This window comes from Kwoniella botswanensis, chromosome 2 (genome assembly GCF_036426115.1).
Source record: "Kwoniella botswanensis chromosome 2, complete sequence".
Lineage (NCBI taxonomy): Eukaryota > Fungi > Basidiomycota > Tremellomycetes > Tremellales > Cryptococcaceae > Kwoniella > Kwoniella botswanensis.
The window spans coordinates 170,001-183,343 of NC_088600.1; the positions used below are offsets into that span (position 1 = coordinate 170,001).

Genomic DNA, 13,343 nt, shown 5'->3' on the forward strand with positions numbered 1-13,343 from the left:
CAATTCCATTTCGTGTATTCATTGACACTTGTAGGTGCACCGAGTCCTGTATTATTCACCTTTCTCTTCAGTACAGTACTTTTTTGCTATGTTCTTGTTTGCATGTCATGTCTTTACATAGGCTAGGTTATATCGTTCTGACTGTCAAACACGAATGCACACGATCCGTTATCTCATCTAATACATACATACACTCTGAAGGTGCAAACCGAAGAATATGTTGCTCGTTCTTTGCTTTCCATCACACTATGACCTATCGCTTTGGCGTTTCGTACTACGATACATGATACATGGAAATACATGTCACTGTTAACTGCTTCTCGTTTCCCTGAGAAAAGAATTTTCACTCTACTGTACAAGAGCTATAACGTTATAAAAGTGGTGAGTTGTCGTATCACTGGATACTAAAGATAAAATCAAAAACCAAATAACCGAATACAGTAAACATCAAAGAATAGATAGTATATATAGATGATGTCACCGACTTCTTCCTCCTCTTTCAAATTTTATCGACTAATTACCTCTCCAACCACCTCTGAAACCTGTACCTCTTCCCCTCCACAATCCCCTAGGATAACCTCTTCCACCGCCTCTCTCACCTGAACCTCCAGGTGCACCACCCCTAAATCCTCCAGATACTGGCGAATTGCCCAATCCAAGACCACCCGGTGTACCCAATCCCCTTGGTCCCGTGGGAGGTACCTTCGGACCTGTAGGAGGTAATTTACTGTTCGATGTTGGTGTGTGAGGAGGGATTTCCCTCATTGATAAAGGAGGTGGCATCTCGACGGTTTGATTATTAGGTGAATTACTTGATCCCAGATTGACCGATTCTTCAGAAGTATTTGGACGAGGTATGTAGCTGTTGGTACTGATACCTGTCAAACCGCCCGGAGTCAAAGGTCCATTTGCATTTTCCATTGTGAGCGAGGCTTGTCGAGGAACATAACTTGAATTGACTCTTGGTACGAACGATGGAGTAGTCGTCGCCGCAGCGGTGGGAGCAGTAGATGGAGTAGCAGGTTGGGGTTGAGAAGGGAAGTAATCTGTTGATCCGCCACTGACATTCCTAGGTACGTAACTCGAAGCTCGGGGTGTATCGAGAGGTGTACCAGGTTTGTTGGAAGGTAGGTATTCTGAAAGGTTCAACTTTCCTCCCATCGTAGGCGTTTCGGGAGGTTCAGCTTTCACCGGAGACACCGTCGTGGTAGTAGTCGTACTAGGGATATTTCCGAATCCAGGTATATCATCAAACGTTGCCCCTCCGTTCTTCCCCACCTCAGGCGTCACTACATCATCAACTTTTGGTGGTGCTGGAGCTGGTGGGGGGAATTCGCTGACGGGAGTTTGGGACTCTTTTCGGAACTTGTGCGACTTAAGATAGTCTGAAAGCGAGACTTTCTTTGGCGGTTCAGGCGGAGGAGGTGTAGGTTCTTTAGGCTGTGGAGTTGGAACACGAGCCTCTTCCTCGACGACATTTTCAGGGACAGGTTGAGATTCGACGGGAGGTACGATCTCGAGATCAGGTATAGCAGCTTCGTCTATCTCCATAGCGCTAGATAAAGGAGCGATGACCTGGTCAGGTACGACAGCTCTTGGCTCTTCTCCCTTTTGAATTGGACCACTGGAAGTTGAGACATTCTCCAACTTCTCCAGCTTGACGGATTTAGCGGACTTTGGCGACGATCGTATATCTTTCGATTTCTTCCTCTTCTTTACAGGCGCATCCCCACGTACTGTCGTCTCCTGCTCGTCATCTTCATTTTCCGACGCTGAGGAAGAGACAATTCTCTTTGGCCTACCTCTTTTGCTCTTGCCTACATGCTTTCCAGGCGAGATGGATGTTTTCTTAGTATCGCTCAACGTTAACTTTGGGCTACTATCCGGAATTTTCAACTTGATCTTCTTAGGTTTGTTGATATGTACCTCTCGTTCCTCGTCCGACATATCATGATCTACATCGACGTGACCATTGAGATGCTTAGAAGCTTCGATGATGGGCGAGAGTACCCGACGAACTTTTCGAGCATTACCGGCAGATTTCGGTTTAGCAGGCGGAGATCGAAAATCGATCTCTTCCTCTTCCGATTCGTGATTAGGTCTAACCACCGGGAGACGTGATCCCATTTCCTCCTCATCTTCCGTCATGATATCTGAATCTGCATCCGAATCTGACGATTGAGTTTTGGGTACAGTAGCTGCCGTAGAGTCGGATTCGGATCCAGAGTCCATATCGTCGGCCAAAGAAGGCTTGATGGATGAGATTGCAGAGGAAAGGGATGATGAAGAATCTTGTCGTTCAACTTTGGGTGTTCTGGGTGGAGCGGGAGAAGACATTTGTTTTTGAGGCGCAGGAGCAGAAATGGGATGAACAGGTTGAATGTTGATTTGCGTTTCAGTGAGAGGAGATTTGACAGGTGAGATGATGGTAGAAGCTAAAAGCGCAGGCGCAGGAACAGAAACGGATTCTCGTATGACTTCGGGAGCTGCTTCAGGTTCTGGTTGGGGTTTCTCGATGAGTGTCGACTCCTCTTCCATCACTGTATCCTCCTGGACATTCTGCGCCGTTTCTGGTCCTTGAACACTAACATCTCCATCGTGATCGTCCTCCTCTTCTGCAATTTTCTCACCTTCGATATCCTGCTCCATAGACTCATCCACACGATCAGAACTCTGTTCCTCCGATCTCAAAGACTGAGATTGAGCTTCAGAAGTCCGTGAGCTCATCCTGGTAAGACCTAGATCGAACGCTTGACCCTCATTCATCCTCCATTTCCTCATCTCTGCATTCTCCAATTCTCTTCTTCTCCAACCCCGGACCGCTCCGACTAATTCACCTAGATCTACTCGAAATTTCTTTCTTTCGTTGGCGTGAGATAGACCATCTTGCATCATCTTAGGTTCGACAAGTTGACCCATCTGAGCTAATGCACATGTTCCAGGGACAACACAAGCGCACGCAGTGAAGGTACCGAAGATGTGAGTGAGGACGGAGTCGATCTTGTGCGAGAGCGAGCTGATGATTTTTGGTGATGCTGAAAATCCCGGTGAAGCCAGCGAACCGTCATTGAGCATAGCTGCGTGAACGATGGATCTAAGGGAATGTACGACATGCTGATCATCCCATTCCCAACCTAACACCAGTTCATCCTTCTTTCCTATATCCTTGGAGGCGAAGAGACCGAATTTCAGTTTGAGTGATTCACTTTCGGTACTTCTCCACAGCAAAGGTCGAAGTACTACATTCGGATGGCAACCACTTCTAACGAATCTGAAATCATTACCATAACCTCTAGCATCGATCATCAGGTTGATAGGTGGACCTATACTTCGAACATGAGGTTTTGGTAGGCCAAGAGAGGAATATTGGTTGATTGGATCTTTTCGATAACTCTCACAATCGATTATTTCACCTTTATATTCCCCGATGAAAGATCCTAAATTAATTGGTTCTTCCGCATATACACTATATATCGTCGGACGGGTGTATATACCATGTTTAGAAATATTTTCGGCATACGTGAGAGGAAGGAAAGAAGGTGCATCTTCAACTATTTGGATTGATGTTGATGAAGCGAGTGATTCGAGATCCGGACCAGAGAGAAAGATTGGTGGGACTGGAGGAGCGAGTATGTGGAAATCAGGAGAAGGGAATAGATTATCAGGCGAGAGACGTAGTATACCAGTTTCGGTAGGTGAAGGTAATCCAGATGGGTTATGTACAGCTCTACTTTTCGCCGCTACCATTTCTTCTTCCGCATCTACCCATTCTTTGTAGACATTCCTCATTATCTGTCTGGCGAGTACACCTCTGACGATATTCTCTTTTATCGGTGTATACTCCAACGCCCAAGGTTCTATACGGAAATAATCATCTTCTGGTTCTTCCAGTATCGGTTGTTGTTCTTTGAAAGAAGAAGAGGAAGGACCGGGTGTTGAAGATGATTCGAGGGTATTCTGCTTTGCACGGGGTTTTGGACCAGGTTGTCTACGTTTCGGTTTAGATGCTGGTGGGCCCATCACACCTGGGCTATGTTCTTTACCTGATTCTTTATCCTTATCCAGTTCACCATCCAGTACACTTTCCGTCCTCGCCCTCTTGGTCTTACCACCTTTACTTCTAGGTTTTTCCTTCTCCTTCTCCACTTGTGACACCTCTCCCTGTGGTGGGGCTGCTATCCTATCCTGACGCTGCTGATTCTGCACGAGCATCTGTAATTGCCTCGCACCAGCCGCATCGTACGGTCTAGGTTCGCACAACTCACAGAAATACTGTTCTGGAGCTGATGCCGCGTCCATATACCCAAAACAGATCCCATGTTCCCACGCTCCGCAATTCTCACACTGAATAGTGAACCCATCATCCTCTGTAAATCCACAAATACATCTAATTATGGTGTTTTCCTCTCCTAACCAGTGTGCAGGGTGGTCCGAAGATGATGTACGACGTGAAGATCCCGAGGTAGTATTTCGCTTACGTTTTCCCTTTGTCTTCACAGGTGGATCTGGGCTTGTGCGTGTCGGTGTGGGAGGGTGTGCAGATGCGGAAGGAGATGAGTTGTCATTGGAGGATGTGAGTAGGTTCGATATGGATGCTGAGGGAGGAGGAGCGGTCGGTCGATCATTCGTATCTTTATCTTCAGGCGGTGTATAGGGGTACGAATTGACATCCGGCGGTGCAGGTTTCTCCACTTCCACCAAATCCGATTGGTCCTCCATGACCACCTCTAATGATTCTGGTTTTGGTGGTACCTCCATGGCTGAAGATATGTTTAATAACAACGCTACAGCATCATCTGGTTCCCCTCCTGGTACTGGTGTTGATATTGGTTTCGATACATCTTCCATCACTATATCTGTGGAAGCAGCGTCGAAAGCTGGTGGAGGGATACGAGGAGGCGAAGGTCGCGATGGTCCTGCTTCGGCGGAAGCATTCATACTGAAGAGATGTGAATATCTGAAACGACGCGTTCACTCGAGCAGTCTATTAATGATGAGGGCATATCTGTTAGTTGCCAAGTATTGGAGGATGCACATTTGTAGATAGCGGCGAGAAGTGAACGAGGGTCATGGGAGAAAGCGGACTCACAAAGCTCAGAGTGAAAGAACAAAGGGTATCCAAAGGGGTAGGTGGGTATAGTCTGCGTCGGTTGGTCTGATGGTGATGATAGTTCGTGAAAAGTAAGCGTAGCGCTGGATATAATCCAACAGCGGCTTCTATAGATGGAAACTCACTATGGGAGTAATTTCAGTTTATGGATGATTTCTTATCCCAGTCTTACGCGTTGAAGGAGGGGATAATCTTCTGTCCTTGTCGATTGTCCAATACGACCCAGCGGCGGGTATGTTTTGATTATAAGATGATCTCTTTTGCTGTGGTGGGTTCACTCCTTTCTCCCCAGCTGACACGACATGGATGACGATGTCTATTTGGGTGGTGAACGATGAGATATATGACAGTGGTAGTGGTAATGAGAGTGAGAGTGATACAGTGATAGTGAGATTGAGTAAAAGTGAACGAGTAGAGTGTAGGGAGGATGGAAAAACACACATATACACACAGAGTGAATTTTCCCAGTTTATTCAGTTTATTCAGTTTTTGACCCTACCACTTACCCTCTCGCTTTGTCCCTGGTTTTCACTCGATTTCCCTTGAAAATTCGTGGAATTCTGAAAATTTCACTATCAAGTGGCAAATATCCCAGATAGCATACTACTCACATAATTACCCGATTGGGCAAACTCAAAAGTGCCACACACTCATCCGTCGAATCTGAAAATCCCACTGGCACAACGCGAACATCAACGAGAGGACATCTTCATCGTCCTACTGTATACTCCATACCATCTCCACCAAAACACACATCGTACTTCTCTTACTCCTTCACGTTCCTCGTCTCAAGGTGCTCAGTCCGATAGTAGACTTGCAGAAGAAGAAGGAGAAGGTGTGAAAACATATACCCCTCATATTTGAACAGTCTTCTTTCCGGTTCGGATTCTTCGATTATTCTCCATTATCTCTTCTTTTCTTTTCTTTCTTCTTTTCTCGTAAAATCGTCAATCAGCCATCATGTCAGGAAATAAGAGAGGTGCAGCCGGTGGGAGGGATCTGTCAGAGTTCAACTATGGTAACATGAGTAGCCTGGTGGTGAATCAGGGTGAGTACCTTGTTTCCGGAGGTGGCGAGGTGAAGTTTGACATTTCATCGCTGATGTTCCTGTCTGTCGATAGATCGATCTGTACTTCGATCTGATGAACCCACTGGTGTCGCCGAGTCACTCGTTGGACGAATCAATCCCAAGGAGATGGGATCGAGAGTAGTGAGGGAAGCACCGAAAGACCTGGAGAAGAAAAAGGCCAAATCGAAGTTAACTTCCGCAGAGGAAGTTGAAAAATCCATACGTCGTGCACAGGAGAAGTCAACTGCTCGATTCGGTGCGGCGGACGTACTAGAAAGTGTAGCTCAGATGGAAGGATTGAGGTATAAACCTCGTACGGCCGAGACTCGAGAAGTATACGAATTACTGTTGGGTTTAACACATCAGATCTTAGGTGATCAGACTCAAGAAGTCGTTAGGTCGGCTGCCGATACGGTACTGGAAAATCTCAAGGATGAAGATCTGAAAGAATTTGATAAGAAGAAAGAAGTCGAATCTGTCTTGGGACAATTATCTGAGAATACATGGAGTCAATTGGTGAATCTCAGTAAGAAAGTAACGGATTACGGTGAAGAGGAAGAAGGTGGACAACAGACTGATGATAGACAACAAGCGGTCGACCAAGAAGGTGTAGCAGTTTTGTTCGAAGATGACGACGAAGATGATGAGGATGAAGGATTCGAAGTGAAAGGACGTGATTCGGAAGATGAAGATGAAGATGACGAGGAGGATGAAGAGGAGGGATCGGATGATGAAGAAGGTGGTGAACCGATGGATGAAGATGATGCTCTGGTTTTAGGGAAAGAGACAAAGGCAGCTAAATCGAAATCGGACAAGGTCTCACCTCACGAAGTGGATGCTTTCTGGCTACAACGTCTCATCTCGACCTCTTATCCCGATCCTGTCCAATCATCCGATTTCACTTCGAAAGCTTTAGAATACCTTGGATCGGAAATGGAACTTCGTGATCTCGAAAACTCCCTCGCTGAAATGTTTGGTTATGAAAATTTCGATTTGGTCGCTACCCTCACCAAAAACCGGGAAGTCATAGTATGGTGTACAAAACTTGCTAGAAGTAGTGATGATGAGAAACATGACGTCGAAGTCGCCATGCGTGAAAAGGGTGTAGGATATATTTTGAGAGAATTGAGAGGTGGCAAGAAAGCTGAAACAGCAACCGGAGTCTTAGAACAAGTTCCCAGTGTACCTACGAAAGCTACTCTTGCTCCCGGCTCTGTAGCTCAACCTCGACGTGTGATCGATATCGACTCGCTCATCTTCACAGAAGGTGCTCATCTCATGTCTAGAAAGAAGGTCAAGCTTCCCGAAGGATCATTCAAGAGACAGATGAAGGGATATGAGGAGATTCACGTACCAGAACCTAAGAAGAGGGAGATACAGGAAGGAGAATTGGTTTCGATCGATAAAATGCCTCATTGGACTCATCCTGTGTGGGCCAGCGTGAACACCACTCGACTCAACACTATTCAGAGTAAAGTATTCCCTATAGCTTTCGGTACCAATGAACCGATGTTGATTTGTGCGCCTACTGGTGCTGGTAAGGTGAGTCATGCGGATCTTCTTCTCATGCCTGTTAGAGTTGGACTGATACTGTTGAATAGACCAACTGTGCTGCTCTCACCATGCTACGATGTATTGAACAATTCCGAGACCCTGAGACTGGTTACATCGACCGAGATTCGTTCAAGATCATCTACGTTTCCCCCATGAAAGCCTTGGTGCAAGAGCAAGTCTCAGCGTTCAACAAACGATTCTCAGCGCTTGATATCCGGGTGGCTGAGCTGACTGGTGATAGTCAATTGACCAAACAACAAATATCAGAAACTCAAATCATCGTCACTACTCCCGAGAAATGGGATGTCATCACTCGTAAATCGACTGATACATCTTATACCAACCTTGTCCGACTTATCATCGTTGATGAGATCCATTTACTTCACGATGATCGTGGACCAGTTCTGGAATCGATCTTATCGCGTACGATCAGGAAGATGGATCAGACGCATGATGATGTTCGAGTAGTCGGTCTATCAGCCACTTTACCGAACTACAAAGATGTTGCTGCCTTCCTTCGAGTTGATCCCAAAAAAGGATTATTCTTTTTCGATGCCGCCTATAGACCTGTAGGATTGAAACAGCAATTCATCGGTGTGACGGAGAAGAAAGCCATCAAGAGATTCCAAGTGATGAACGAAGTCTGTTATGAGAAATGTCTCAACTACGCTGGTAAATCCCAAACTTTAGTCTTCGTCCATTCAAGAAAAGAAACTGCCAAAACTGCCAAATTCCTCAAAGAAGCGGCCATGGAGAAAGAAACTCTCACTCAATTCATCAATCCCGAGGGATCATCCAGAGAAGTTTTATTGGCTGAAGCTGCCCAGTGTAAGAATCCCGATCTGAAGGAACTATTACCTTTCGGATTCGGTATACATCATGCGGGTATGTCAAGAGAAGATAGATTGGTAGTAGAAGAACTATTCGCTGCTGGACATATTCAAGTATTGTGCTGTACCGCTACGTTAGCTTGGGGTGTCAACTTGCCTGCTCATACGGTCATCATCAAAGGAACTCAGATATATAATCCAGAAAAAGGTAAATGGTGTGAATTGTCTCCTCAGGATGTTCTCCAAATGCTTGGAAGAGCCGGTAGACCTCAGTTCGATACTTTCGGTGAAGGTATCATCATCACGAACCACGGTGAATTGCAATATTACACGAGTTTGATGAATCAGCAATTACCGATTGAAAGTCAGTTCGTAGCGAAGATGGTCGATAACCTCAATGCGGAGATTGTATTGGGTACCGTCAGAAATAGAGATGAAGGTGTTCAGTGGTTGGGTTACACATATCTGTGAGCTGAACTGTTACTACTTGTTGGCAACTAAAGCTAATTGTTTCGCCCAGATACGTCCGAATGCTGGGTTCCCCCGCTCTTTACAATGTCGGAGCAGATTACATGGAAGGCGATGCCGCGTTGGTACAGAAACGAGGTGAGCAGATCTTCTGGAACCTGATCCCATCAGCTTTTCATCAGCTGACTTGTCGTGACAGCCGACTTGATCCACTCCGCTGCTGTACTTCTCGAAAAGGGTGGTTTGATTAAATACGACAGAACCACCGGTGTTTTCCACAGCACAGATCTTGGTCGAATCGCCTCTCACTACTATGTCGCGTACACATCGATGTCGGTTTACAACAAACACCTCAAACCTAATCTCACGGCCATCGACTTGTTCCGAGTATTTGCCTTATCCAACGAGTTCAAGCTTATCCCCGTACGACAAGAAGAGAAACTTGAACTTGCCAAACTCATCGAACGTGTTCCTATTCCCGTCAAAGAAGGTGTCGATGAACCAGTAGCCAAGATCAATGTCCTCTTACAAGCTTACATCTCTCAGCTCAAATTGGGCGGATTCGATATTGTCACTGATATGGTGTTCATCCAACAATCTGCTGGACGTATCATTCGAGCAATGTTCGAAATTTGTCTTAAGAAAGGTTGGTCAGCGCCTATGCGAGCTGCTCTAGATCTATGTAAGATGGTGGAACGAAGAATGTGGAAATCCATGTCACCGCTCCGACAATTCCCTCGAATCCGACAGGAGATCATCACTAAAGCTGAACGAAAGGAATTCCCTTGGCATAGATATTTCGATCTTGACGCTGCTGAATTAGGTGAACTTTTAGGTTTACCTAAATCAGGTCAATTGATCGAATCTCTTGTTCACAAATTCCCTCGATTGGATCTTCAAGCTCATGTGTTACCTTTGACTCGATCGCTGCTCAAGATCAATGTCACTATCACACCTGATTTCGTATGGGATCATGATATCCATGGATCAACCCAAGCGTTCTGGATCATAGTGGAAGATGTCGATGGTGAACGGATCTTGTTCCATGATCAATTTGTTCTTAGAGAAAGATTCGCTCAAGATGAACATTACGTTACGATCACCGTACCGATCTCTGAACCAGTCCCACCCAACTATTATCTCTCGGTCATTTCTGATAGATGGCTTCAATCGGAAACTCGACTTCCCATCTCCTTCCAGCATCTAATTCGACCTGAACCTTTCCCCGCTCATACCGCTCTTCTCGACCTCCAACCTCTTCCCGTTTCCGCATTACACAACAAAGCCTTTGAAAGCTTATACTCTTTCGATCACTTCAACAAGATCCAAACCCAGGTATTCCAAGCTTTGTTCACCACTGATGATAACGTCTTCATTGGTGCACCAACGGGGTCAGGTAAAACTATCTGTGCGGAATTCGCTTTACTTCGATTGTGGACTAAGCGTGATCCACCTAGAGCAGTGTGTATTGAGCCGTATCAGGAGATGGTGGATATGCGGGTTGCAGAATGGTCCGAGAAGTTCTCAGCGTTGGAGAAAGAAGTCGTAGCCTTGACTGGAGAATCGACCGCTGATCTGGCTTTATTGCGAAAGGCAGACATAGTAGTCTGTACCCCATCCCAATGGGATTTGTTATCTCGACGATGGAAGACTCGGAAGGATGTGCAGAATATTGGATTACTCATTGCCGATGAACTTCAATTGATTGGTGGTGATGTTGGATCGACCTATGAAGTGATTGTTTCTCGAACTCGATATGTTTCACAACAAACCGGCATACCCACTCGAATCGTCGCTTGTAGTGTTTCCCTATCGAATGCAAGGGATCTGGGAGATTGGATCGGAGCTAGTTCCCAAACGATATTTAACTTTTCTCCTTCGGCCCGACCGTTACCTTTGGAAGTACATATCCAGTCATTCAACGTACCTCATTTCCCATCATTAATGCTTGCCATGGCCAAACCTGCTTACCTGGCCATGGTGGAACACTCCAAGAACAAGCCCACGATATGCTTTGTCTCATCCAGAAAACAATGTAAACTGACTGCGAACGATATCATGACGTACTGTCTGGCCGACGAAGATGAGACTAGGTTCCTCAATGTTGAACAGAGTGATCTGGAGCCTCACTTGGAACGACTAGATGATAAGGATCTGGCGGAAACGCTGAAATATGGTATAGGATATTATCACGAGGCGTTGAGTAAGATTGATAAGAGGATCGTTACGGCGTTGTTTGAGGAAGGTGCTATCAAGGTTCTGGTCGCTTCGAAAGATACCGCATGGTCATTACCAGTTACATCCTATATGGTTATCGTCATGGGAGTTCAATCGTTTGACGGACAAGAACATCGATATGTCGATTACGCCATTGCCGATGTTCTCCAAATGCTCGGTCGAGCATGTAGACCTTCTATCGACAGTTCATCGAAATGTATCTTGATGATGCAGCAGACTCGAAAAGATTTCTTCAAGAAATTCTTAGAAGAAGCTCTGCCCGTCGAATCTTCCCTTCCCAGCTATCTCCACGATCACTTCAATGCTGAGATCGTCGCCAAGACAATTGAGAATAAGCAGGATGCGGTCGATTGGTGTACTTGGACTTGGTTCTATAGGAGGTTGATGCAGAATCCTGGGGTGAGTGACCTGCGCTGGCCCGACTGATTGTCCACTGCTCGAAACGGTAGTATATTCTGGATATATGCTGATGTGTTTGTCTTCTTCAGTTCTACAATCTCCAAGGTACAACCCCAACTCACGTTGCAGACTACTTGTCCGAATTGGTGGAAACCACCCTCAACGACCTGGTCGCTTCCGACTGTATCATCATCCAAGATGAGATGGACACCCTACCCAACAATTTGGGTATGATCGCATCGTTCTACTACATCTCTTACGTCACTGTCGAAACCTTCTCCGCATCCATCAAGGAAACTACCAAACTCAAGGGATTGTTGGAGATCGTTTCTTCCGCTCATGAATTCGAGAGTATCCCGATTAGGCATCATGAAGATGTCTTACTCCAGAGGATATACGATAGGGTACCAGTCAAAGTCGCCAAGGCAGATTACAACTCGCCATACTTCAAAACCTACCTCTTACTTCAAGCTCATTTCAGTCGGATGACCTTACCACCTGATTTGGTCATTGATCAAGCTACGATCCTAGGTAAAGTAACTGGATTATTGAGTGCATGTGTAGATGTGATGTCTTCGAAGAGTTACCTGAACTGCCTCGGTGCGATGGACCTGTCCCAAATGTGTGTTCAAGCTATCTGGGATAGGGATTCACCTCTGAAACAAGTCCCATACTTCGATCAAGATGTTTTGACAAGATTCAAGCAAAAAGGTTTAGACTCGGTATACGATATTATGGAACTGGAGGATGATGAGAGGAATGACCTGTTGAGAATGAACGACAGGCAACTGTGAGTGGACCTTCCCTTTCCCGGCGTATCTTCTGAAACCGATCTTAAGTGGGGATTATTGCTAATGTCTCCTTTTCGATTCAATAGCGCAAGAGTAGCCAAATTCGTCAACTCATACCCTAACATCGAAGTATCATACTCTGTTGAAGATTCCGATTCACTCACTTCGAGCGATTCGATCGTACTTAACGTGACGTTAGATAGAGAAGCGGACGAAGATGAAGATGAAAGTGGACAAATTGCCGATGCGCCGTTGTTCCCACATAAGAAGATGGTCTCGTGGTGGATCGTACTTGGTGATGACAAGACGAAACAACTTTATGCGATCAAGAAAGTAACGGTGAAGAGTAAACTCAATACGAAATTGGAGTTTACGCTGGGCCAGGGTGAATGGGATCTGAAATTGTATTTGATCTGTGATTCTTATAGTGGTATGTTTCTATACTCTTGTTTCTCTTTCTTTGGTAGGAAATATGCTGATCATCAATGGTGTTTGATTTTTGTGAATACATAGGCGCAGATCAAGATTTCGATTTGGAGACTCTCAAAGTGGCAGAAGGTGAGGACTCGTCAGAGGAGGAAGATTCAGATGAGGAGATGGATCAAGATTAAAATTGCGAGTGAGATTAGACGTAATTATTGAAAGTTTACATTAAAATAGAGGGGAATTTCCGGGAAGAGCCTAAATAGTGTATCTGTTACAATATGCATATTCTCCATTGATCGATATTGCATTGCATATTCCTTGACATCGAATTCTCCGATCTTTTCCACATAAGGGAAAATGATATTTTCCATATGTAGCAGGGGACGAAACAAGCTGTCCATTGATGGTTCAGCTTGACGCCCTAACAATTTGGTTTGATATGAAAGGATGGCTGGGTT

At 45.4% G+C, this 13,343-nt stretch overlaps 2 protein-coding genes across 2 annotated transcripts; one reads left to right on the forward strand and one right to left on the reverse strand.

Annotated features, from left to right (window-relative positions):
* Positions 1–513: 513 nt before the first annotated feature.
* Positions 514–4,938, reverse strand: L199_006949 (uncharacterized protein; the record flags this gene model as incomplete). Its single annotated transcript, XM_064892646.1, has 1 exon — positions 514–4,938. One exon carries the CDS (start codon positions 4,936–4,938, stop codon positions 514–516), a length of 4,425 nt encoding a protein of 1,474 aa, XP_064748718.1.
* Positions 4,939–6,070: 1,132 nt separating this feature from the next.
* On the forward strand, positions 6,071–13,070 carry L199_006950 (uncharacterized protein; the record flags this gene model as incomplete). The annotated part of the gene is made up of 8 exons (XM_064892647.1): positions 6,071–6,158; positions 6,232–7,721; positions 7,781–9,030; positions 9,084–9,169; positions 9,231–11,668; positions 11,758–12,458; positions 12,546–12,889; positions 12,973–13,070. 8 exons carry the CDS (start codon positions 6,071–6,073, stop codon positions 13,068–13,070), a joined length of 6,495 nt encoding a protein of 2,164 aa, XP_064748719.1.
* Between the last annotated feature and the right edge of the window lie 273 nt (positions 13,071–13,343).